The sequence below is a fragment of the Miniopterus schreibersii genome (assembly GCF_964146895.1).
Source record: "Miniopterus schreibersii genome assembly, chromosome: X".
NCBI lineage: Eukaryota > Metazoa > Chordata > Mammalia > Chiroptera > Miniopteridae > Miniopterus > Miniopterus schreibersii.
The window spans coordinates 100,191,311-100,214,254 of NC_138104.1; the positions used below are offsets into that span (position 1 = coordinate 100,191,311).

Genomic DNA, 22,944 nt, shown 5'->3' on the forward strand with positions numbered 1-22,944 from the left:
AGACTTTACGCTGTTTTGCATCAAGAGAGCCCCTGGGAGCACCTATCCCCCGAGGAAGCACCATCCAGTTTGGCTGCTGGACAGCCCTCTGCACTGGACCAATATGGTGTTTTCCTTGAAATTACAGGCTGATTTCATTCATTTTCAAGAAAATTTCTGCCAAATACCCAGGTCTGAATAACCAGTTTACCTGCCAGTTGTTCTTTTAAATAAAAGGGTGGGTCTATAAAAAGTCTGACTAATTCAGCTGGCAACTCAGGCATATGGAAGTGTTTAATGCATACTTCCAGGTTTTGTCACACAGAATATTAGAAAACATGTACTCAATGATCAAGCTTTAATAAAATTTACTGCTTCATGAAGGCCTTTCTGAAGTAAAGTTGACTTTAAAAAACACCTGAGAATGCTGGTAAGACTATAATGACCACTAGCCCCGATTCGGGCCGAGAAGGCAGCAGTCTTGCCCGCCACTGCTTCTGTGTAATCCACACAAAATGTCAACGGGATGGGAAAGGCAAGGGGTTGTTCAGTATTATCATGAAAATGGCTTTGACTTCACAGGCTCCTCTCAGGCACCCCCCCAGAGTCTGCAGACTAAACTCTGAGAACCACTTACCCAGAACAGTATGTGGCAAGTGGTAAAATCTTAATAAATATTAGTCATAATAAGAACAAAACATTATTGTTCTTTTCATTATTACTGCCACTGCTGGTATTTCCGCCGAGAATAACGTGAGCAAGTCAGTGCCCATTACTAAGAAATGTAAGGCTGATTGTTCTTGGATAGCTTTTAGGAATACAGATCTTTGAAATTAGAAATCTCTATTTATAATAAAATGAGTATTATTATTAATAAAACATGTACTTACATATGAAATACCTGTTAAACATTTACCCATAGACAAAAAGAAAGGAGAACAGGGCAGAAAAGACAGAGAGGATAAGCGAGGGAGTTTGTGGAAGAGAAAGGAGGCTGGCAGGAGAAAAGTGGGGGCAGAGGAAGGCTGAGGGGAGGAGACTGGGGGGGAAACAAAGTAAACTGAGCACCCACGGTAAGGAAACTTGGCCTGGGACCACAGGGCCAAGTGTAACAGTAACTGTGCTTAGATGAAACAACGCGCTGCTTTCAAATAGAGCCAGCAGACAACTGAACCCTCAGGCGCTAGGAGGTCTTCAGAAAGCGAGTCCTTTGGTAAGTCAGACGTTAGAGGAAGAAGCTAAAGATGTGCGCTCGGAAGGTATCTGAAGGCATCAGAACACGTGTATGCACACACCGCCCCATGCACCTACCCAGGACATCATTTTGAAAGACCTTACTTGTCAATGATTAAAGCATAGAGATTAGGAAGAGATTGGTTTTGAGGAACAGATTAAAGAAATAAAGTGGGAGTCACTATAGTCAGGCTGCTAAATTACTAAAATCAAGTAGGTTGAAGTATGAGGAAATTATTCTATTCTTGTTTTAACTAGCCTGGGAACTTAAACTTTTGAACTTCCCAGTCCTGTGCCAATGCCTGGACCTCCAGATAACCCTCTGAGGGACTCACTCTCCAGACCACCAGGTGTGACCAGGCCTCCTGGTGGGCATCTTCTGGACCACCTGGCATCCACCATTCAATTGCCTGACATCTGACTGGTAACCATCGCGGACCAACTCTAGGGCTGAGAATGCAGGACTCATTCTTCTCAAGGGTGGGGCTTCTAAGAACTCTTAATTTCTCTTTCTTCTTTGCTGGACTGTGTAAATGTCAACAATGGGAGTGAATGAGAGTGATCGGGGCCGTTAAATAACAAAATTTTCCCTTAGTTGGCACACCTACTCTGAATCTCAGTGAGGGACTGAGAAGCTGGTGATATTTTATGATGGGATTAAGCCGCTGGCCTCTAGCAGTGATTCTCATCAGAGTTCAGCAAGTATCAGAATCAGCGGGAGTTTGTTAGAACCGGGATTACTGGGCCCCTCCCTCAGATTGTCAACTCCTGGGTGGGGTCCCAGGACCTGCATCTGTAACCTGTTCCCACGGGACGCTGAGCTGCCGCTGGTCCGGGAACCAGGCTCTGAGGACCACCGGTCTGTCTCAGGGCTTGGCAAACTTTCTGTGAAGAGCCAGGTGGTAAATAGCTAAATCCTGGACTTCGGCGGCCCTAGATGGCCTCTGTTGCGGATTCTTCCTTGTTTTGTTGTTGTTGTTTTTGGCAATCCTTTAAAAGTACAAAAAAACATTCTTAGCTCCAGGGCTGTACAAAAACAGCACTTCGCTGACGGGCAGTCTGGTGCGGAGAGGGAAGACGCTCTCCTGCTTCAGCGCCTGTCCTTCAAGAGCGGGACTCCCGCGGGCTATGCAGAGATGGTGTCTTAGGTGGCACACCTCTCTGCTCATCTCTTCAGGTCTTCTTTCAACGTTCTTTAATAACATGTTCTGATTTTTATCCATAAAAGAAAAAGTCATACATTTCTTCTGTTAGATTATTATGCAGTTCAGAGATTTTTGTGTTGCTTTCTTGAAACAATAATGACAGACTGGAAAACCTCATACCTATTGTTTTTCTAGCCATATTGATAACTAGGCCATTTTATACACTGTAGAATTATAAAATAATGGTGGAGATCATTGTCTTTATGGGAGTTACTTTGAAGTTTCACAATTAAACATGACATTTACTGTAGGTTTTTGAAAGTACACTTAAAGTTGAGAAAGTTTCCCATGTTTGCTAAAAGTTTTGTTTGTTTTTCATAAAGTTGAATTACAGCCAGTGTGCTTTCTCTCTGTCGAAATAAACATTTTCCCTCATTTAATTTTGTTAATGAATATATTATGTTTGTATTGACTTAAACAAATATAGAAAAGAGAAAAAGAAACAAATACGGTTACCTAAAGAGGGAAGAAAAAGGAGTGAAGAGACACAAGAGACAAAAGACACTTTTCAATGTTTATCTTCTTTGATTACCGAACTGTACCTATTCAAAAATTACATTGAGAAGCACTATGCTAATGTGATAAATTCCTCTGCTGAAATTTCTGCTTATGAATCATCTTGCATTCCTGGGGCTAACAACCCTGCTTGCATCTTATGTGTACACCTGAGACTTCACGGTGGCAGGGAGGTGAGAATTAGAGATCTGTGACTACCAGCCAAATTTCTTTAATAGTCACTCATCTCCTTAGGACTTTTTTTTACTTCTCAGACACAACTTTAGGTGATTTTTCTTTCCTCCATAAAGTTTAACACTTAATCTAATTTTATTAACTTAATCTGATAAAGCTGAACATTGTATTACCTCTTATGCTTTAAAAAATCCATATCACATGTATATATAATTATATCTGCTTTAATTCCTAGTGTATTCTTTGCCTTCTCCCTTTCATCTTAATTGGCCATCCTAGGTTTGTCTATTTTACAAGTCCTTAAAAAAAAACCAGCTTGTTTATTATATCTACTATCTTTTTCTCCTATACCATTAATATCTGCTCTTATCTTTCCTTCCTTCTACTTTCTCTGTATTATCTCGTGTTCACTTTGTAGCTCTTTGAATTGAATCTTGAGCTGGTTTGTATTTGGGCCTTGTTTTTTAACGAGTGCACATAAGATGTTTTGTTGTTGCTCAGCTTTAAGGATTTGTAATTTCCATTAGCCCACGGGTTATTTAGCAGAAATGTGAATGACAGATATTGCTAGGAAGTTGTTCACCTGTGGGTTATTTAGAGGTGTTATTTAAGTTTCCTAGCATTGGATTTGTTTTTAAGTACCTGTTTATTGTGACTTCTAATATAGTTGCTTAATGGTGTGAGAGCATGGTCTGTATGATTGAGCTGCCCTGGAATTTCTGAGACTTCCTTTATGACTTAATATGTGGTGAATGTTTGCAAAAGCTCCAAGAGCAAAAATAAATATTCAAAAGAATATATTCTCTATTTGTTGGGTAGGAGAGTCTATGTACACACACACACACACACACACACACACACATCTATCATCATTTGTTCTGGGCTGTTAAAATCTTAAGGATTTCTTGCTTGCTTGTTCTGAGTATTTCTGAAACAGCTTTGTTAAAATCATTCAATGTCTGTGGATTTCTTGAGTTTCCCTTATAATTTTGGGAGCTTTTGCTTTATGTATTTTAAGGCTATATTGTTAGATGCTTTGTAAGTTGTCCCTAATTGTTATATCTTTCCAGGGTTCCTTTTATCACTAGTAGTATCCCTTTTTATGTGTATTTTTTTTTGCCCTAAATAATATTTTGTCTAATGAAAGTACAGATTACACAGGATTACTTTGGTTAATATTTGTTAAAACCACAATGACATATCCCAACATCCCCATCAGATGGGAAAAAAGAACCTAACAATGCCAAATTTCAGGGTATGGAAAAACAAGGACACTCAAATACTGCTGGTTAAAATGAAAATTGGTACAATCACTTTGGGAAATAGCTTGGCGTTACCTAGTAAAGTTGAACATGTGTCTATTCTATGACACACCCATTTCACTGTTGGGTACAAACTCTAGAACAGCAGTTCTCAAGCTTTTTGGTCTCAGGCCCCTTTTATACTCTTAAAAATAACTGAAGACTCAATGAGCTTTTTTGTTTATATGGGTCACATTTATTGGTAGTTACTATATTAGGTATTAAAATTGCGAAAAATTTACACATGACAACACACAAGCACTCATTCTATCAGCCCTCAGAGCAATATCATCACATGCCGTGTAGCCTCTAGAAAACACCACTGTCTGCTTATAAGAGAACGACAATGAAAAAGGAAAATGTTGTTTTAGTGTTGTTATGAAAATAGTTTTGACTTCTCAAACACCTTGCAGTGGTCTCAGGGAACTACAGCTCCTGGACCAACTTTGAGAAGCACTGCCTTAGAGAAAGTCTAAGCACCACATAAGCATAAGAATGTTCACAGCAACACTGTACATAGTAGCAAAACCTAGAAATACCCCCAAATCCAACAACTAGTGTATTCATTCCATGAACTACGACACAGCTATACAAAGAAAGAAATTGCAGTATGGCTCTATTAGACAAGATGAATGACTCTTGAGCAACAGAAGCAAGCCAAGGGAAAACATACTGAGCTTTTATTTAAAGTTTAAAAAGAGGTAAATTGAATAAAGTACTGGTGAGGAATACATTACAGGACAAACAGCTGCCTGGACGGTGCACAAGAAGGGATAATGGACAGATGCGGGATGAGCAGGGATGGCCTACGTGGGAAGTTTTATTTCTTTGGCAGGGTGGTGAGTACATGGGTGTTTATCTTATTCATGTTTTATACACTCTGTACATATAAGATATTTTGAAATTAAAAAATAATAATAAACCAAAACAAAACAAAAATGAAAAGACTAGAAAAGTTACTGCATGAGAGAAAATTATTTAACTTAACAGTAATGGAAGAAACCACAAAGGAATGGGTAATTTTGAATACATTCAAAAAATGAAAAAAATGAAAGTAACATAAACAAGAAAACACCAAACCAATTATAAAGCCATACTAATAAGAAAATTAAATTACAAATGGATGCAAACATATGAAAAGAAGTTTAATCTCACTAGTAATCAAATGCAAACTAAAACAGAACCATCAGCTAAGAAATGATGACACTAAATATGGGTAAGGCTATGATGAAACTAACACTTTTTCAAGGGCTGGTGGGAATGAATCTTGGTGCAACTTACATAGAGGAAAGTTTAGCACACATGAAATGAAGTGTCTTAAAAATACACTACTAAAATCAGGACATGAGTTTTAAGGAAATAACCTGAACTACTGTACAAAAAATTGTGTTAAGAAAAAACTAGAACCTAAATGTCCAAAAAGGGACTATTTAAGATAAAGAATAAGAAAATTATCGTTAATTTATAGAACTGAATATTAATGGTAATGTAAAATGTTGCTTACTTCGTATGTATGGGGGAAGAAAATCATGTGAGTAAAAAAGTGCAACACAAAATTACATGCAGGATGGTTTTTTAATTATGTATTTTTTGAATGTATAGGGAAAAAAAGATAGGGAAAGAATGCGTCCACTGTTAGCAGAGCTGTCTCTGGATGGGGAGCTTATGGGGGATTCCTCAGATGTTTTTGGTATCATCCAAATTTGTTTAAATGAATCCATATATTGCAAAGTCAGAAAACAAACCTAAAATAATAAAGCTCACAACCCCCTCAGTAGCTCTCCAAACTCACTAATGCACAAAGGCATCGCTTAGGTGCCCGAAGCTCTCCACACGACAGTGCCACTGTGCTCAGCCGTGTGCTTACCGTCCCCAGGCCCTCGAAAGGGACTTCCTCTGCTTCCTGGACATCCCCTCATACCTTCCCGTGCGGGCCACTTAGCTCACACTATTGGATCAGTCTGGGTCACAGTCTCCACCTGGCAGAGCGCCACCTCTTCCCAAGCCTAGAAGCAACACCACCTTTTCTGTGAGGGTTTTTTCTAACTCTAACTCAGCCACCGCAACCAGCTGTGATTTTCCCTTGTCTGACACTTACAGGAATGATTGCAGCGGTCTTCCTACAATCCGTCCTAACTTTCACAGCTAGCTCTGTTTCAACACCCCTGCTAGATTCCAGCAGTTCAGGAACGAGCTCTGTTCTTCTTCATCTCTTGCTCTAATATTGACACACTGTTTCCCAGAACTAAGCACATAGTGAGTATCTGAGGAGCTGGGTAAGTCATTGCCACAATGGATTCATCTGTTACTTTGGCCACAAGGAGAAGGAAGAGAGAAGAGGAAATGTTACTCATTTGAAACTCGGCGTGGAATTTCTCACAGAGGCAATGAGAAAAAGGGATCATTAATGAAGAAAACAATAATGGACTTGTATTTTATTCTTTTTGCCAGCTACAAATCTATCCACAATTGGTAACTTAATTTCTATGGAGACAAAAATGTGCCTTGAATTCCCAAGAATCTACCTCCAAAGAGTTTCTGGAGCACATCCAATGCTTAAAGTGATACACTTGCAGATAAAATGTTCCTTTAGGGAAAACATTGAGCTTGCTTAAATCTGCCGTAAGCCTCTTCTGAAATGACAATAGAAAGGGTGACATGAAAGAGGAAAAAGGAAACTGAATGTTCTAAACACCTGAGTTAATTTCTAAAAAGTAAACTTGAAAGGGAGAACAGAAGCAAATCAAAAACCCCTTTTAATCACTTTCCAAGCTACCTTTATTTGATGCTGTATTTCAGGAAACAACTGAAACTTTTAAGAGGAGAAAGTCTTCAAAGGTTTTTATTTTCCTTTTCTATGAAAGTCTTTAATTAATATTTACAAAGGCTGTGCAGATAACCCACAGACATGAGTTCACACATACCCAGGCATGTATATTTGACAAACCCTCCCATATTTAATGCCACACAGGGCTTTACTTAGAAAGAACGCTGTCTTTATCAGACATACTCTGAGGGCTTCTCTTTGCCAGATTTCGGTGGGGGAGGGAAGCCAGTTAGGACAGCTCTTAATACTGACTTAGGCTAATCTTCCTATGTCTATATTTAAGCATTGTTGTATATTCATTCATTCAGTGAGTATGTATTGAGAACTGTGCTAGGTACAGAAAACTGAGTATGACCTTGCCTTCAATGTGCACAGGTTGCCCCAGACCTATATACATTCTACTGGAGGGAATGAATTATAAGCAACTAAACCAATGACTGAGCTAACTACACGTTAGGGTAAGACCTGCAAAAGAGACAAAATAAACAAGACAGGGAGGCTGTTTAATCACCATCAAAGGCCTCTCGGATACATTTAAACAAAATGGAAAAGAAAAAAGAAGGATCTAGCCATGCACACTACCTGGACAAGAGCCTTCCAGGCACAGAGAGGTGGAAAGGTTTCTAGATGGAAACAGGCTTAGTTTGTTTGAAGAACATAGAAGAGACAGTATGGCTGGTCATGTTTTTCAAACTGTGGGGCCCATTTGTAGGTTGTGTTAACAATTTTGTAGGTCATTGTATCAGGGAGTCATAGGTTTTCAGAATAAGTATTCGTGAAGAAACTTTGCTTCAGTTTTGTGTGTGCACATGTACTGGACTGCAATGTTTAATTTCCTACTGCAGGCAATGGTGAAATCTGTATTGAGCAAGGAGAGTAGGAACACAAGTGGATAGAGGTGTGGGCAAGAACTAGCACCTGCATGGCCTTGCAGTGTAGGCTGCCATAAAGAACCGGGATTTTATTCTAAACAAAGTAGCAAGGCACTGAAGGGACTCAAGCCAGGGAGTGACATGATCTAATTTGACAGGACAGTGTTGCCAAAAGATACTATAGTGAAATTCAGGAGACCTGAGTACCTGCCCTAGCCTAGCTACTAACATTAGAGATTTTGAGCAAATCACTTAATCTCTCTAACTTTACTTGCTTCATTTTACAAATAAGAAAGTTGGAGCAAGATGACCTTTGAGATCTTGTCTATTGCTACATTCCTATGACTATATTTTGCTTCCTCTCTTGGGCACAAGTAAATGACTACTCGGGAGACACTAGCTCATTGGGTCAGGTTCTGGGTTACTTCTTAAAATATTATAAACCATGTAGCTGTAAGAGACACATTTCTATAGAAAGAAATTTTATATTTATTTCTTCACTGGAACCAGTTATGTCATTGGAAATGAGATCTTTGGACTAAAGGTGAAGCAAGTGCTTTTGCAACTCCCTGGTGCAAAGTTTAGGATGGGAAGGGATGAAAGGATTTACTAACCAGGTTTATTTTGGAATAGATTTACTTATTTGTTTTAGGTCAACTGCCATAATATAGAGCAGTCCAAAGTTGCAGGGAACCTGTTAGCACTAAAGTAAAGATGTGGAAGCTTAGCTTCTTTCACAGTAACCAAAATGACTATTGATGCAAAATATTTATTGACAGACTACTATATGGTAACCCCATCCTAGACAGTTTGATATATGCTTTTTCATTTAACCCTCCTAATTATTTGCATTTCACAGCAATGGAAACAGGAAAGACAATTAAGCTATTAAATGGGCTCAGAAAAGATAAGTAAGCTATCAAGTGGCAGAATTAGGGTTAGAATATTTATATCACATTTATTATAAATTATCCTGCGTGTTTTTAAAATTACAAGGATTAAATCTTCAGTTAAATACTGGACAACTCAAGTATCTGTGACATCTGGACACAGAATGTTCAACCAATAAATCAATTCTGGACTCTCAGGTGCTTTGCCAGGTACAGTGTGAGATGAAAAGGTAAGTCGTTCCAGCAATGGAAGGCCTACTGAGTGGGCAGCACGGTAGGTTGTAGGAGGCGGAATTAGGCAAAACACCCAAGGAATTTGGATCCCCAATTAAGTACTCGGGAATAGGATTATGGCAGTTTCTACGTTCCTTATCGCGTTTGCTGCTGGTGAAATGTCAGCAGAGGAACCACGGACCAGACAGTGTCACCGGTGCCGTGGACCTGGAAAGTGTCCTGCAAGTTGCATAAACTGGAGATGCTAGAAACACTGATTTCCAACTTCATTAACCCTTTAGCAAGCAATGGGCGCATCAGCCGCCCCATTGGCGCGGTGCGCATGACATGTTACAGCAGGAAACCCTTGGAAACTCGCAGGGCACCGTTCCCGTGAGAGTCGAAACGGTCCCGAACGCTTCCCACAGAGACACCCGCAAACACTCCAGCAAAGTTGGGGATACTCGGTGCACACCTGCCTCGGTACCCACCTGTCACATACTCGGCTTCGAACCTCCGCCGGGTCTCACTGATGAGCTTGGCTTTATTCTGGGCGTGACACTGGAAGGGAGACGAGAGCAGCTTAGCCGGCAAGCACCCCCCCTCCCCCCCCGCTGCCCCTGGGCTCAGCCCACCTGCACCTGGGAGCATCCCCCCTCCCAGGGGATCGGAGCAGGGTCCGGGTCCCAGGAACCGGGCGGCAGCGCGCGCCACCAGCCTCTCACCTCGGCCATGGTCGCGGGCGTAGACGCGATGGCAGTCTCCGTCCCCACTTCCACCGCGACCGTCCCGGTATCGCCTCCCGGGCCAGGCTGGCCAGGAGGCGGAGAGCGAAGGACGGGAGGGGGGGGTCGCGTGACACCGGAAGGCGGGCGGGGGTGTCGCCGCGCTGCCCAATCCAGGAGGGCCGCCTAGGCCTGGAGGCGGGACCACTCCCTCTACCTTGCGTCGCATTCGCTTCGCCTTCTCGCCCCGCCCCCCGAGTCCCCGCACTGCGGGCCCACCCCCGCCCGCCGCGGCCTGAGGGCGCGTCCCCCGCGGAACTCCGCCCGAGCGAGCTGCGCCTGCCATTGGCTGTCGCCACGTCCCCCGAGGCCCCGCCTCCTCAGCCGCGCTCAGCATCCCCCGCCCAGCCTTCCCAGGATGCAGCGCGCGCGCGCGCGGGAGGTTTAGAGCCTCGGGGACGCGGACACCGCGCGGGGGTGGAGCTTCGGAAACCTGGCGGCTGCGGGACACGGGACCGGCTCGTGGAGGTAGGGCCGGTGGCGTGTGTCCCCTTCCTGGACGGGGCGGCGGGCTGCCGTTGCTTCCCCGTCCGGTCGTTGCGGGGGAGCAGGGAGGAAGCGGACGTCCCGGGCCTGTGCCATCATCCCAACGACGTGCATCATCTCGTGGGATGATAACTAGATGTTAAGCGCGTGCGACATTCGGGGGTATTTCGATTGAAACTTTCTTCACCCCCGCTACATCTTTTCCACTTGGAGTGTGAGATACTTAACAGGGAATGTATCTTTGAAACAGTTACATAAAGTTAAGAGATGTAACTCCTCCGACAGTTTATTTCAAAGCGGGGGTCGGGGGGCGTCAATTCTGTCTCCCAGGCGACATTTGGAAATGTCTGGAGACATTTTTGTTGTCACAACGGGGAGGGGGCCTGCTACTGGCATTCGGTGGGTAGAAGTCAACGGCAGCGCTAAATCCTACCCTGCACAGGACAACCCCCTTAAGTTATCAGTAAGTGTCAAAGTTGAGAAAGATTGATTCATAAGTTACTTGGGCAGATTTTATGGTTGTTGGTTAAAAAATTGAAATGAAATCACCCCGCATTCAATGATACTGCCTTTGAAAAAATTTAAAGGTACTGAAAACGACAGACATTGTAAGAACAGCCCTCATGCTTCCATCATCCACAGTCAGCCGTGATTGACACTTTAGCATCTTACATCCCAGACTTTTTTTGTTTACATTGTTACAGAGAAAAAACGAATACATTGCTTTAAAATTATTTGGGTACATTCTTAATAACGTTTCAGATCCAGGCACACCTCATTTTATTGCACTTCACTTTATTGTGCTTCACAGGTGTTGCGTTTTTACATATTGAAGGCAAAACCCTCCACCAGCAAAAGAGTATGACTCTCTTTATTGCGTTACTCGCTTTATTACTGTGATCTGGAACCTAACCCCCAATATCTCTGATGTATGCCTGTATAGCTAAGGTCTTCGTCTGGCTCCATTCCCCCACCCTGAAATCTATCCCTTTTTCCAGAATGAACTGTCATTCTGAATGTGGCATGAATCTTTTCAACTTTGCTATTTTAATTTGTTTTTAAATTATTTTGGGCCAGGTTGCCTGGATTTGAATCACTTCCTATTTGTAGGCCTTTGAGAAGATCCGTAAACTCCATGCCTCAGTTTCCCTATCTATAAAATAGAGTAATAGTGCCTGTGGCATCAGGATGTTGTGAGGAATAAATGAGTGACTCCAAAGTCCAACAGTACCTGGTACAGAGAAAACGCTCAGAATATAGCCATTGTAGGTAAACATAAAATATATAATGCTGTTTTATGGATTTTGATTTAGGTAAAGAATGTACTGCCATTTACATTTTTCTGCAGCTTAATTTTTCTCATTTTATTTTTGAAATCTAGCCATGGTGATAGACATAGATCTAATTCATTTCTTTTAACTATGGTATGATATTGCATCTGAATATATTTGTTCCACTATTGGTGGTCATTGGAATTTTTACTATTTTTTATATTACACATAACAACACAGTGGACATTCTAGAGCAGTGTCTTTGTGAATTATGTAAGATTACTTCTGTTGGTTCTTATCTAGAAATGAAATTGCTGGAAATATGAATTTCCATTTATTGCCATATTGCTTTCCAAAGTCACCTCTCCCTTTAATTAAGTACTCATAATTATCTCCTAATTGATGGCTCTGCCTTCAATCTCACCTGACGCCTGTCCTCAACACAGCCACCAGGATCTTTATAATTCAGAAGTATAATACTGTGATTTTTATTTTTTAAAATCTTTCAGTGGTTTATCATTGCTTAGAGGAAGTTAGAAGTCCTTAGTATGCCATAGAAAACTTTCTTTAACTTAATCTTTTCTAACTCTCTTAGTGGATCACCATTCCCCATATTCACCTGTATTTAAGGTCTACTAAGTATTGTTGGGAAAGAGAAAGGGCAGATTGATTCTGGTGAGGTTTCAACAAATGACTTCTAGTCACATAGGTGGAAAAAGCTTTAACACTGCACCTGTTCTGTAGCCAAGTTAATTTACTTAGGTAACAATGCCCTATACAGTGGTACCTCGGTTTTTGAACGTGATCTGTTCTGGAACACCGTTCGAGTTCTGAAACATTTGAAAACCAAGGGATCAATAGCTGACAGCTGGGCCTCAGGATGTTGCCCTCAGCAGAAGCCACGTGGCATGTTCGACTTCAGAGGCCTGTTCGAAAACCGAAGCATTGCCTTCCAGGTTTACGGCGTTCATAAACCAAAATGCTCATCAATGGAGATGTTGGAGAACCGAGGTACCACTGTATGTTGAAAAAAGGACATCTGTCAGTATTATGCTCATAAGATTATGTTTAATATGATTAGGTGAAATTTTTAATTAGTTGTCTTAATTCTACCTTTTTTCCCCCAAAGATACTTTGTATTGGTCACAATTGGTATGGTTTCTTGGAGACTTTTTTTAGATTTCATCTATAGATAGTATAGGGCTCTTTTTGGATCCTCCTGAACCAGATGGGTAGTAGAAACTTAAACAGTTCTGAAATTCAGTGCCCAAATGAGTTTAGTAGCATTTAAAGGCAACATTGTGTATTTGTTTGGGAGACCAGTGGAGAAAAGCAGATGAGGATGGTAATTTGTTGCCAACCTATTATATTTATGTTATCATAGATTGTTTTTCTAGCATACTTACACATTTTATGTATAAGTTATATACAATGAAACCTCGATATAGCAGACTAATTTGGGTGAGGGGGTGTCCATTAAAGCGGAAAGTCCCTTATGTAATAAAGTAGGTTTGCCGAATGTGTATGTTAAAAAATGGACAAATTACCTGTTTTTACTTATGTAGACATGTTTGTGTAACTAGAACTAAGTATGTATGAAAAGTTTAATTTCACAAAAAAGTTTTCTATATGTATTACTGTAATTTTAAGTTTATACTGAACAGGTCTAGTAAATGTGTTTATTCACCAGTCACGGTGAGTAAACAAATGCACACGGCTTCCCATGGCTTAGCGCCTGTGGGGACATTGGCCATTGGGAGTTAAAAGTGCTGCAGAAAGTCACGCCCCGACAGAACCAATTACTGCTTGTGATGTGGTGTGATCACGTACTAATCAGTTGCTGAATATTTGTAACGAGCAAGCACTGACTCTTGGATTTAAATATGTAGACTATAGTTGTAGGTATGTAATATTTATTTATGTAAGCGAAATTACTATAGTGTTTTTTCAACCTATGGCCTATTCGCTAAAATTTGTTAAAAATAACAAATTTGTTTGTGAATTAATAACAAAAAAAAAATAACCTGCTAATTTAATTGTAAGCAAATCTCGTTTAAAACCATTGTAAGCCCTGGCTGGTGTGGCTCAGTTGGAGCATCATCCTGTACACCGAAATGTTGGGGTTCAATCCCCAGATGGGAGGCAACCCGATCTCTCTCACATCGACGTGCCCCCCTTCCTCTCTAAAATCAACAACAACAACAACAATTTTTCAGAAAAGCATTTTAAAATTAGCAGGGTGTTAATTTTCACATATGACATACAGACTGGAAATTTTGTCCATTAAATCCGAAGTCTATTAAATCGAAGTCCGTAAAGTGGAGGTTAACTGTACTGTTAACTTTGGTGTAAAGTAATACAGGACAGGAAAAGTTCATACTAATTACATACTGTTTTATAAATAATCTGTTTCCAAATCTTCTGCTCCCCATAGTTACAGCAGGAGGTAAAATTTAACCGGTTTGAGTTACCTGCTTTTTTCTGCAGCCATTGTTTTAAGGGTACTAAGTAAACAATCAAGCGACCATTAGGCTGGAATATGATATCAGGGTTTGATTAATCAGGGCTTGTTTACATTGTTTTAAAAACCTGTAAATTGAACCTTAATTTCGCTTGTTTCCAGGTTATTTCTATCTAAAAAGAGGAGAAAATTATCATTTATTCCATAGGTTAAAGGTTTATTTTATGAACATATGCTAAGAGCTTTTACTCTTAAAACAGATGTTGCATTAGTGTGAAATGAAATAGATATACACATATAAGGGAATTTTAATAGGCCTTGAAGTTACAGAAAGTTTGAGGAAAAAATTTATCTTCATAAATACATTAATATATTAGTAGCTTCTAATTTTTAACTCTGAAGGTGGCCCATTTAAATAACATTGAAAATATGCATGCTTTTGCAATAGTATTTAAAAATAAAAAGTAATAACCTTTCATATAATAGTCATTCATGTTTTTAAATCTATTTGACTCTAAGCCCTTGAGAGTAAATTTGCTTTTTGCTTAGAGCTCATGCTAAAAGAGAGTTGGGTTAGGATTATAGCAGGGCTTTGAATACCGTGCTGAACTTTACAAGAGTGGTTTGCAACATTTTCTCTCTGCATCATTCATATGTTCAATACAGTGTTTAGCATCTCTCCAGGTAGTAATTCAAGGGTCACGGATCTACTGAGAAAGCTGTGGGTGTGCATGTAAGGTTTTTAAATTAGGCGGCAGTTACCAGATAAAGGTTGTGTTTTAGAACAATAAATAAGATAACATAAGTAAACTGATATATTGGAGGGGGAGAGACTAGAGTAAGGGAGATCTATTAAGGAGATGAAAGCCTGAACTATCCTAGTGGCAATTGGAACAAAGAGTTTGAAGATAGAGGTTTCTAAGTTAAGGAACTTGGTGATAAGTCACACTAAAAGGAATGGAATGTAAGGGGCCCGATTTTCCTAAGTCATAACTTTATCAGAGTGCAACAATACATACTCTTAAGTTTAGTAAAGGAGCAGATTCTCCTTCCTGTCACACTCGGATATTAGTGCATCAGAGCACTGTGTTGATTAAACATTACTTGTGACATTTAATATTAGAATAACAAAATCCTTTTCTATACAGAGTTCTTTTTGGTTGTTTTAACTAATATATTAATTTATTTATGAAGATAAATATTTTTCTCAAACTTTCTGTAATCTCAAGACTTATTAAATTAACATATATGTGTATATTTATTTTATTTTATACTAAGGCAACATCTCTTTTAAGAGTAAAAGCTCTTAGAGTATGTTCATAAAATAAACCTTTAAACCTATGGAATAAGTGTTAATTTTCTTTTTAAGAAATCTAAAAAACTTTTTTAGTAGGTAGTAAAAGACAGTGTGTTCTTAGGTCTTTATCTTTGACAATATCATTTTATGCTTTTCCTTTTAGATATCTTCTAAGAGTCCTGACATGTCTGTGGGAAATTTGAAATACAGAAATTACTATTCATACATTTTGGTATAATATAACTAACATGCTTATTTCCTTTAAAGTAAAAGGTATAAAAAAAAAAATTAGCCTGGCCAGGCGTGGCTCAGCAGTTGAGCATCGACCTGGGATCCAGGCAATCGGGGTTCGATTCCCGGTCAGGGCACATGCCCGGGTTGCGGGTTCCTTCCCCAGTCGGGGACGTGCAGGAGGCAGCCGATCAATGACTCTCACATCATTGATGTTTCTATCTCTCTCTTCCTCTTCTTTCCTCTCTCTGAAATCAATAAAGATATATTTAAATAAATAAATAAAGTAAAAGGTCGTTTCATAAGTAAAAGTCACACTTTTGATGTACCTAGCTATCTTCCTTACTATGGAAGTTCAAACTACTTTGTTTGTCCCACATCATTGACATTAATTGCCTAACAACACACCAATAAGCCAGAGACATCTGCTAGTTTGTATTATGATACAATATCTTCAGTTACTTCATGTCATAGATACCATGAAATTCTCAAAAACAATATCATGAATTTAAAACAAAAGCCATAGTGGAATGTATTTGTCTGTTGCTGCATAACAAGTTACTCCCAAATCTAGCAGCTTAAAGCCACAACCTTTTGTGATCTCAAAATTTCTGAGAATCAGAAATTTGGAAGCTGCTTAGCTGGGTGGTTGTGGCTCAGGATCTCTCCAAAGGGCTGAATTAACTAAAGGTGTGACTGAAGCTGGAGGCTCTGACCCCAAGAAGGCTCACTCACATGGCTGTTGTCAGAAGTCCTCAGTTCTTCACTGTCTTTTGGCAGGAAGCCATAGTTCCTTTCCCTGTGCACATCTCCATGGGGTTTCTTGAGTGTGTTAATGATATGGCAGGTGGCTTTCCCCAGTGCAGGTGATCCAAGGAAGATATCACTAAGGAAGCTGAAGTGCTCTATGACCCAATCTGGTAAGCCACACACTGTCACATCTGCCACATTCTGTTGGTTAGGAGCGAATCATAATGATCAGCCCTCACTCAAGGAGAGAATTAAATGCCACTTTTTGATGAAATGAGTTTCAAAGAATTTGTGAACATGTTTTAAAACCACAAGTGATGTATTTGAAAATTAGACAATAAGGTTTGAAAGTAAATGCTGACTAGTCTGCTTTTAAGTAAAATCTCCAAATCAGTCATTTCTCTAAAATGCAGGCCACATTAAACTTATAGATTATGTTTCAGTGATTTTTTTTTTAATTGGACTATTGATAGATATTTATAATAAAAGAACAAGACTTAAGCCTTTGGAGTTTGCGTCTCATTCAACAGAGGAAAACATTATTTACTTCTAAATAAACTAGTTTTTATTTATTTCTGAAATAGTTGAATTCTCTGGTGTAAATGATCCACAGGTAGGAGAAAAGAGAGAGTATGAATTATTTATAGTGGAGAGAGACCTTTCAGTATTTATAAACTGTTAAAGTATTTGACTATTGTTCTGACGTTTCTAAGGTTAGGTACCATATAAACCAGAGCCAGCCATGATGATGATAATGATGATAGTAGCTCCCCTTTGCAGAGCACTTTCTGTGTGCCAGATTTGATCTCAAGTGGGTTATGTTGTTAATTCCAGTAGCTTGTGAGGAAGATACTGTTACAATACTCCATTATGTAGATGTGGATGTGGAGCACCTCGCCTTAAGTCATGCATCTAGTGAAAGGCAGGCCCAGCATTCATGGGTCTCTAACCATGTGCAGCTCTGCTTAGCCTGAGCTAAGCCTTCAGTGACTGTTACAGGAGTGACTCAGCAAATAGAGCAACTGAATGGAGAGAGAACAACAGTCTTTTTCTTACGTGTGTGTTCAGTGTGGGGCAGTGTTCCTTTGTTCTTTTTTCTACTTGACTAATTCTCTCAAGTTGCCTTTTAGAATAAGGGGAGGCATGCCAGGACAGTGCGATGGTTATAAGTGTAGATTCCAGAATTAGAGGTCCCCTCTTCCAAATCTAGCGCCATTGCTGATTAGTGTTGTAACCTTGGAAAATTTTCTGACCCTCATTAAAATAAGGTTTTGTTGTTTAAAAGATGGGATAATAAGAATACTTACTTTAAAAGAACAGCTGTGTTATGGGTGGAAGTGGAGTTCCTGGTGTGTCTTGAGGAAAAGGATTTCCTGAGGTCCCCATGGGAGGGTAGAGTTTTGTGGGAAGCTTTATGGTGATGTAAAATTAAGGGGGGTCCCCTCCAAGGTCCCATCTCTGCCTGCCTCGCCATGGAAGAAGTCCATCTTGTCTTCACAGGGCCAGAATTAAGGCCACTGCCCAGAATTTCTGCTCCATATCGCAGTGCAGTGCAGTCCGGCATCCGGCTGGCTTAGCTTGCGTTCCCAGCTGCAGTCCATTGCCTGTGGGGTCCGCAGGGCCACGGGCCATGTGGCTGCTTAAGGTCACATGCCTATGGAGAGAGAACAGGAGCACGTGGGCGGTGCTGGTCACAGAGCAAGAGAAGAACAAGGCGAGCAAGAGGACGAGAGAAGGAACTCTGGGGATTCGCACCTTCCAGGCTTCTGACGGGCCCACCCTGTAATCAAGCCATTGTTCCCCAGGCTGGACTGACAGGCAGACATCTTTCTTACCTCACCCCAACTTCACTGCGCATGCACCCATCTCCCCCTTGTTCGATCCCTTCCCCCAGTGGTCTGCAGGGAACGGGCCAGTGGTTCCCGGGGGAGTGTGAAGCTGTGGCTTCCTGGTGAAACTGCCCAGATGACCATGCTTATAATGTCTGGCCTCCCCTTTGCTCTCTCCTTTATTAATATTAACTAGCTAATTATGATAACATTAACATTAAATGAAATCATGTTTCTATTATACCTGGCATATAATAAGCATGAATAATTGATAGCTTATTATTTAATTATTGTGTTCATTATAATATTACTAATCCTCTAAGAATAGCGACTTCCGTCTTAAAACTGCATTTTTTTTTTCAAAGTAAGATTTAAGATCTACTACTCCTATGAAGATTTTTTTTAAAGCCATCTTATACTGTCTCCTGTTTTTCTTTCTGGGCTTTCATAGAGTCTATATGAGCTCCTGTCTCAGAGAAGCAGGGACCCAAGCGCCTGGGCTATGGGAGCAGTCTAATTTGAACAACTCACTGACTGAATTGTCATTGTAAAGGAAATGGGGAAAACCACATTAGGTCAGTAGGTTTGAAAGAGAGACAGAGTAGAACCCTTAAGAAATTCGCTGAGCTAGAAAGAATGTCTGCAGTCACTTTAAAAGAGCCCTACAGCTTTTAATAGTTGCTGTTATCACATTTTGTTATTATTTGTGATATGGTTATTTGCATTCTTTGCAAATGGTGCTTTTTAAGGGCTGTACAAAAATAACACTCGGGATATGTTTTTTGATGTGTGACATTAAGATAACAGAAAAAGCTTTAAAATGTTGACTTCATAAAATTTATAGTTCTTTAACAAAGGTAATAGTTCTCTAACAAAAATGTGTTTTCAAATCTGCTTACTTAATGGCAGTTTTTCTCATTTCATTTTTAGGTTTAAAAACATTGAATGGAATCAATTTGCATTTGAAAATTGGACCGACACAAAGACTCGATACTGTGGAATAAGCAAGCAAGCAGGCAATGACATCTAACAAACCACAAAAGCTCTTGTGTTATAATGGCGAAGTCCTTGCTTTTCAGTTGTCTAAAGGAAACTTTGCAGATAAAGGGCCTGCAGAAATACCCATATTGCATGTCAGAAGAATGGTATTTGACAGAGAAACAAGTGCATTTGTTCAGAAGTCCACCGGATCCTTTAGCATAAAGGAAGAAAACTCTTATTTAAAAATTATATGTTGCAGCTGTGTGTCAGATTTCAGAACTGGAATAAACCTCCCTTATATTATGATACAAAGCAACGAAAAGAAGAATGTTTTCAAATATTTTCTACTATTTCTTCACAATACCAATAAATTTGAAAAGCGTTTGAGTTTTAGACTTGGCCATGAGTTGAAGGATGGCCTAAGGGTCTTTAATGGCCCTTTAATTATATGGAAACATGTTAAGTCATTCTTCTATATTTCTCCCCAAACTGGCAAAGTTATTACTGTGTCTGTTAACTTTTCCTCTATTGAGTGGGCAGGGGAGATTGAAAATCTAGGTATGGTTTTATTAGGACAAAAGAAATATTATTTATCTGAGGAAGAAGGTGCCCCAAAGCCTTCAAAATCAGATTATGCAGTTTGGAACAGCAGATTTTGTGTGTACTTCCTTGAAAGGGAAGAAGTCGTAAGTGATACATACATTATCCCTCCCGCTTATAGCAGTGTGATAACTTGTGTGCATGTCTGTGCAACTGAGTTTGTCAATAACGAGCTAAGAATGTCCCTGATTGCCCTTACTCGAAAGAATCAGCTGATTTCATTCCAAAATGGGACTCCTAAAAGCGTGTGCCAGCTTCCCTTCGAAGGTCCTTGTGCAGTTCAAGTTATGGATTCAGGAGGAGACCGCCTTTTCATTGTGTCGTTTAGGTCCAGCGCTTGTGCCGTTTGGGAAAAGAACTTTCAGGTACAGTAGTTATTCTCATAATTATTCAATCAGTGTAGTCTTAGACCTAGTGAGCATCCTACACTTAATAGAGTTTATCCTGGAGTCTTATTATCCAAATCAATTTTCAGTGCTGCACTTAAAAGAAAATTATATATGGTACATTACTCTTTTTTCTTAGAGTTATCGGAATACTACCTGATAAAGGTTTTGCCTTGCCATTTTGAGTCATAAAACCTTTGAGTTGCTTGGAAATATATAAATCTATAACTATAATTATTACATATTTATTTGTCTTTTACTGTGACTCTAATTTTTATTAATGTGATAATAATTGGAAGTATATTTTTACTTCGAATAAGATTAGAGGTGATTCGACTTCATAATCCTTCTTAGAAAATTCAAATAAGTTCAACTTTTGAAAAGCTGGTAATTATCTGTTTAAACTTAAATTGAAATCTAGAGGAATTTCTGGAAATGTGTCATTGTCCCTTAAGAGACAAATATTTGTTCTCCAGAGAGGAGTGATAAGTGTTAATTTTTTAAAAAGACTTGCTTGGTGAATTTTATGATCTTATATTTTGTCCTTAGCAAGCATTCATATTTTATTCACATTTACAGTAGTTGTATCTTTTAACGTAAGGTTTGGAAATCTTTTTAAAATACCCTCTGGTATTGAGTGTTCAATAACAGGTATAAAGGTGCAGAAATTGAAAAGGAAATTGGAGGTTTGTAACTCGGCATCTGAACAAATAATATTTCTCTGACCCTGATTTTTTTTGGGGGGGTAACACTGCGTCCTCCTGGCTTTAGATACATGTCATCTTCAGTTATGTGATGCGAGTGTTTATAGTTCAAGATAAGTAATCATTACTTGTCAGAAATGTCTCTTCCAAAAGTGAGTTTTAGTACATTATACAACTTCTTAAGTTGGAGATAATGCCTTACTTTGTGTGCACTAGCCATTCAATTAGAAGCTCAATTACAATTTCTATCACTATATTATCATGTTGATGATGAATATTGATAAATATTTTAGAAAGTTTGAGAGACATATTTTATTTTGTGTATGTGGAAATGTCAGGTTGAAATTGTGTTTCATCAGGCTTTGCCTTGTAAATTACCTTTATGGTAATAGGGATTATTATAACTATATTCAATCCCTGTTATACATAGAGGACTTAAATCCTCAAAAGGAAAATAATTTGAAAGCTACCCTGTTTTATTTGGAAAGCAGTCTTTTAAAAGCACATTGTACTTTTATTTGAAGGTTATTTGGAAGGTAGCGTTTTCTGTCTTTTTCTTTTCCTTTCATGAAATGGTGGGGGGAAAACATCTGGTATAGCCCATAATCCTTATTGGGGTCAGGGTAATGGAAAGAACACACTTAACCTGGGTTTGAACTCTAACTGAGCCACTTACTAGTCTTACCTTAGGGAGAGTATTTCATTTCTGTGAACCCGTTTTCTGACTGTATGAAATTGAAATCATTCTGCCTCTGAGAGGGGAGAATTACATTAAATGACATTGTAAAGTGTCTAGCATGATGCGTGACACATAGGAGAAGCTCAGTAAGTGGTAGCTGTTATTGTTAGGCAAGGGCCAGGGCTGTCCTCAATGACTTGGACCTACCTAAGGTCCCTTATTCACCTAGATAAGAAAAAACAATTACCTCGTGCCTCATAAATTCAGTGGAATATAGTCCTAACTCCCTTGAAGTGGGCCCCCTGCTGGGACACTGTAGACCTCTGCACTAACACGTTACCCAAAGCAGGAGATTGCCACTCCCTGTAACTGCTGGCCTCATTGCCTTCAAATTGTGTTCTAGAATTCTTTTTCTACAGTGGACCACCATCCTTTCCACAAGTTACTTACCTGAGCCCCTACTGCCATATTCCTTAGGCTATGTCCCCAGGGAGTCTGGACTCTGAAACTGTTTGCAAATACCGTGTATTGAAATCTCTAGGGTTTACTCCCTGATATCTGCCAAGTTAAGTGCTTTTAAATTGCCTCTGTAACTTGGGAGTTTTGGAGATAGCATGCTAAGACTCTACAGCTAAAGGGAGAGGACAGTTAAGGGAAGTAATTGCATGGGAGCAATTACACTTAGTTTAGCAGTTAAGACAAAAAAAGTAAATACAGCAGGTTTTACCTTCGAATGGAGCATATACTCTCAAGGGAAAAATATTTTCTAATTGAGTTCTGAGAAGAATTTACTGTTTGTGGTACTCTGTAAGAGGTTTCGAATAATAAAATAAATCCAGCCTGGCCAAGCGTGGCTCAGCGGTTGAGTGTCGGACCTAGGATCCAGGCGATCGGGATTAGATTCCCGGTCAGGGCACAGGCCCGGGTTGCGGGCTCAATTGACTCTCTCATCACTGATGTTTCTATCTCTCTCTCTCTCCCTCTCCTTTCCTCTCTCTGAAATCAATAAAGATATATTTAAAAGAATAAAATAAAATAAAATAAAATAAAATAAAATAAAATAAAATAAAATAAATCCATTATTGAAAAACTAAAATGGTGTCTGTGATAGCAGTTTTTTCCCCAAATGGGAGAAAACAACAGAACAGTCTTCCTTTGGGTTGGCTATGGACTTACCTTATCCATCCATCCGTCTGGTACTTCATTCCATAAAGGAATTAAGGCAGCTAACAAAGATAGGTTAAATACACACAAGCATAAAGTAGAATAAGTAA

The 22,944-nt window shown here is 39.6% G+C and overlaps 2 protein-coding genes across 4 annotated transcripts in view; one reads left to right on the plus strand and one right to left on the minus strand.

Moving 5' to 3' along the window:
* MOSPD2 (motile sperm domain containing 2) overlaps positions 1 to 10,022 on the minus strand; it is a 35,598-nt gene extending 25,576 nt beyond the window's left edge. For both annotated transcript variants that reach the window (XM_081126713.1, XM_081126712.1), the window contains exons 1-2: positions 9,936 to 10,022; positions 9,702 to 9,771 (exon numbers count right to left, since the gene is read on the minus strand). In XM_081126713.1, coding sequence (XP_080982839.1) covers positions 9,702 to 9,771; positions 9,936 to 9,944 — 79 coding nt within the window. In that variant the 5' untranslated portion in view covers positions 9,945 to 10,022. The remainder of the gene's footprint in view (positions 1 to 9,701; positions 9,772 to 9,935) is intronic.
* Positions 10,023 to 10,366: 344 nt separating this feature from the next.
* FANCB (FA complementation group B) overlaps positions 10,367 to 22,944 on the plus strand; it is an 87,560-nt gene continuing 74,982 nt past the window's right edge. The window contains exons 1-2 of one of the 2 annotated variants that reach the window (XM_081125601.1): positions 10,367 to 10,463; positions 19,251 to 20,266. In XM_081125601.1, the coding sequence (XP_080981727.1) occupies positions 19,340 to 20,266 (927 nt within the window). In that variant the 5' untranslated portion in view covers positions 10,367 to 10,463; positions 19,251 to 19,339. Of the gene's footprint in view, positions 10,464 to 18,833; positions 18,896 to 19,250; positions 20,267 to 22,944 lie in introns of those variants that run through there. The other variant, XM_081125600.1, reaches the window with a different exon arrangement.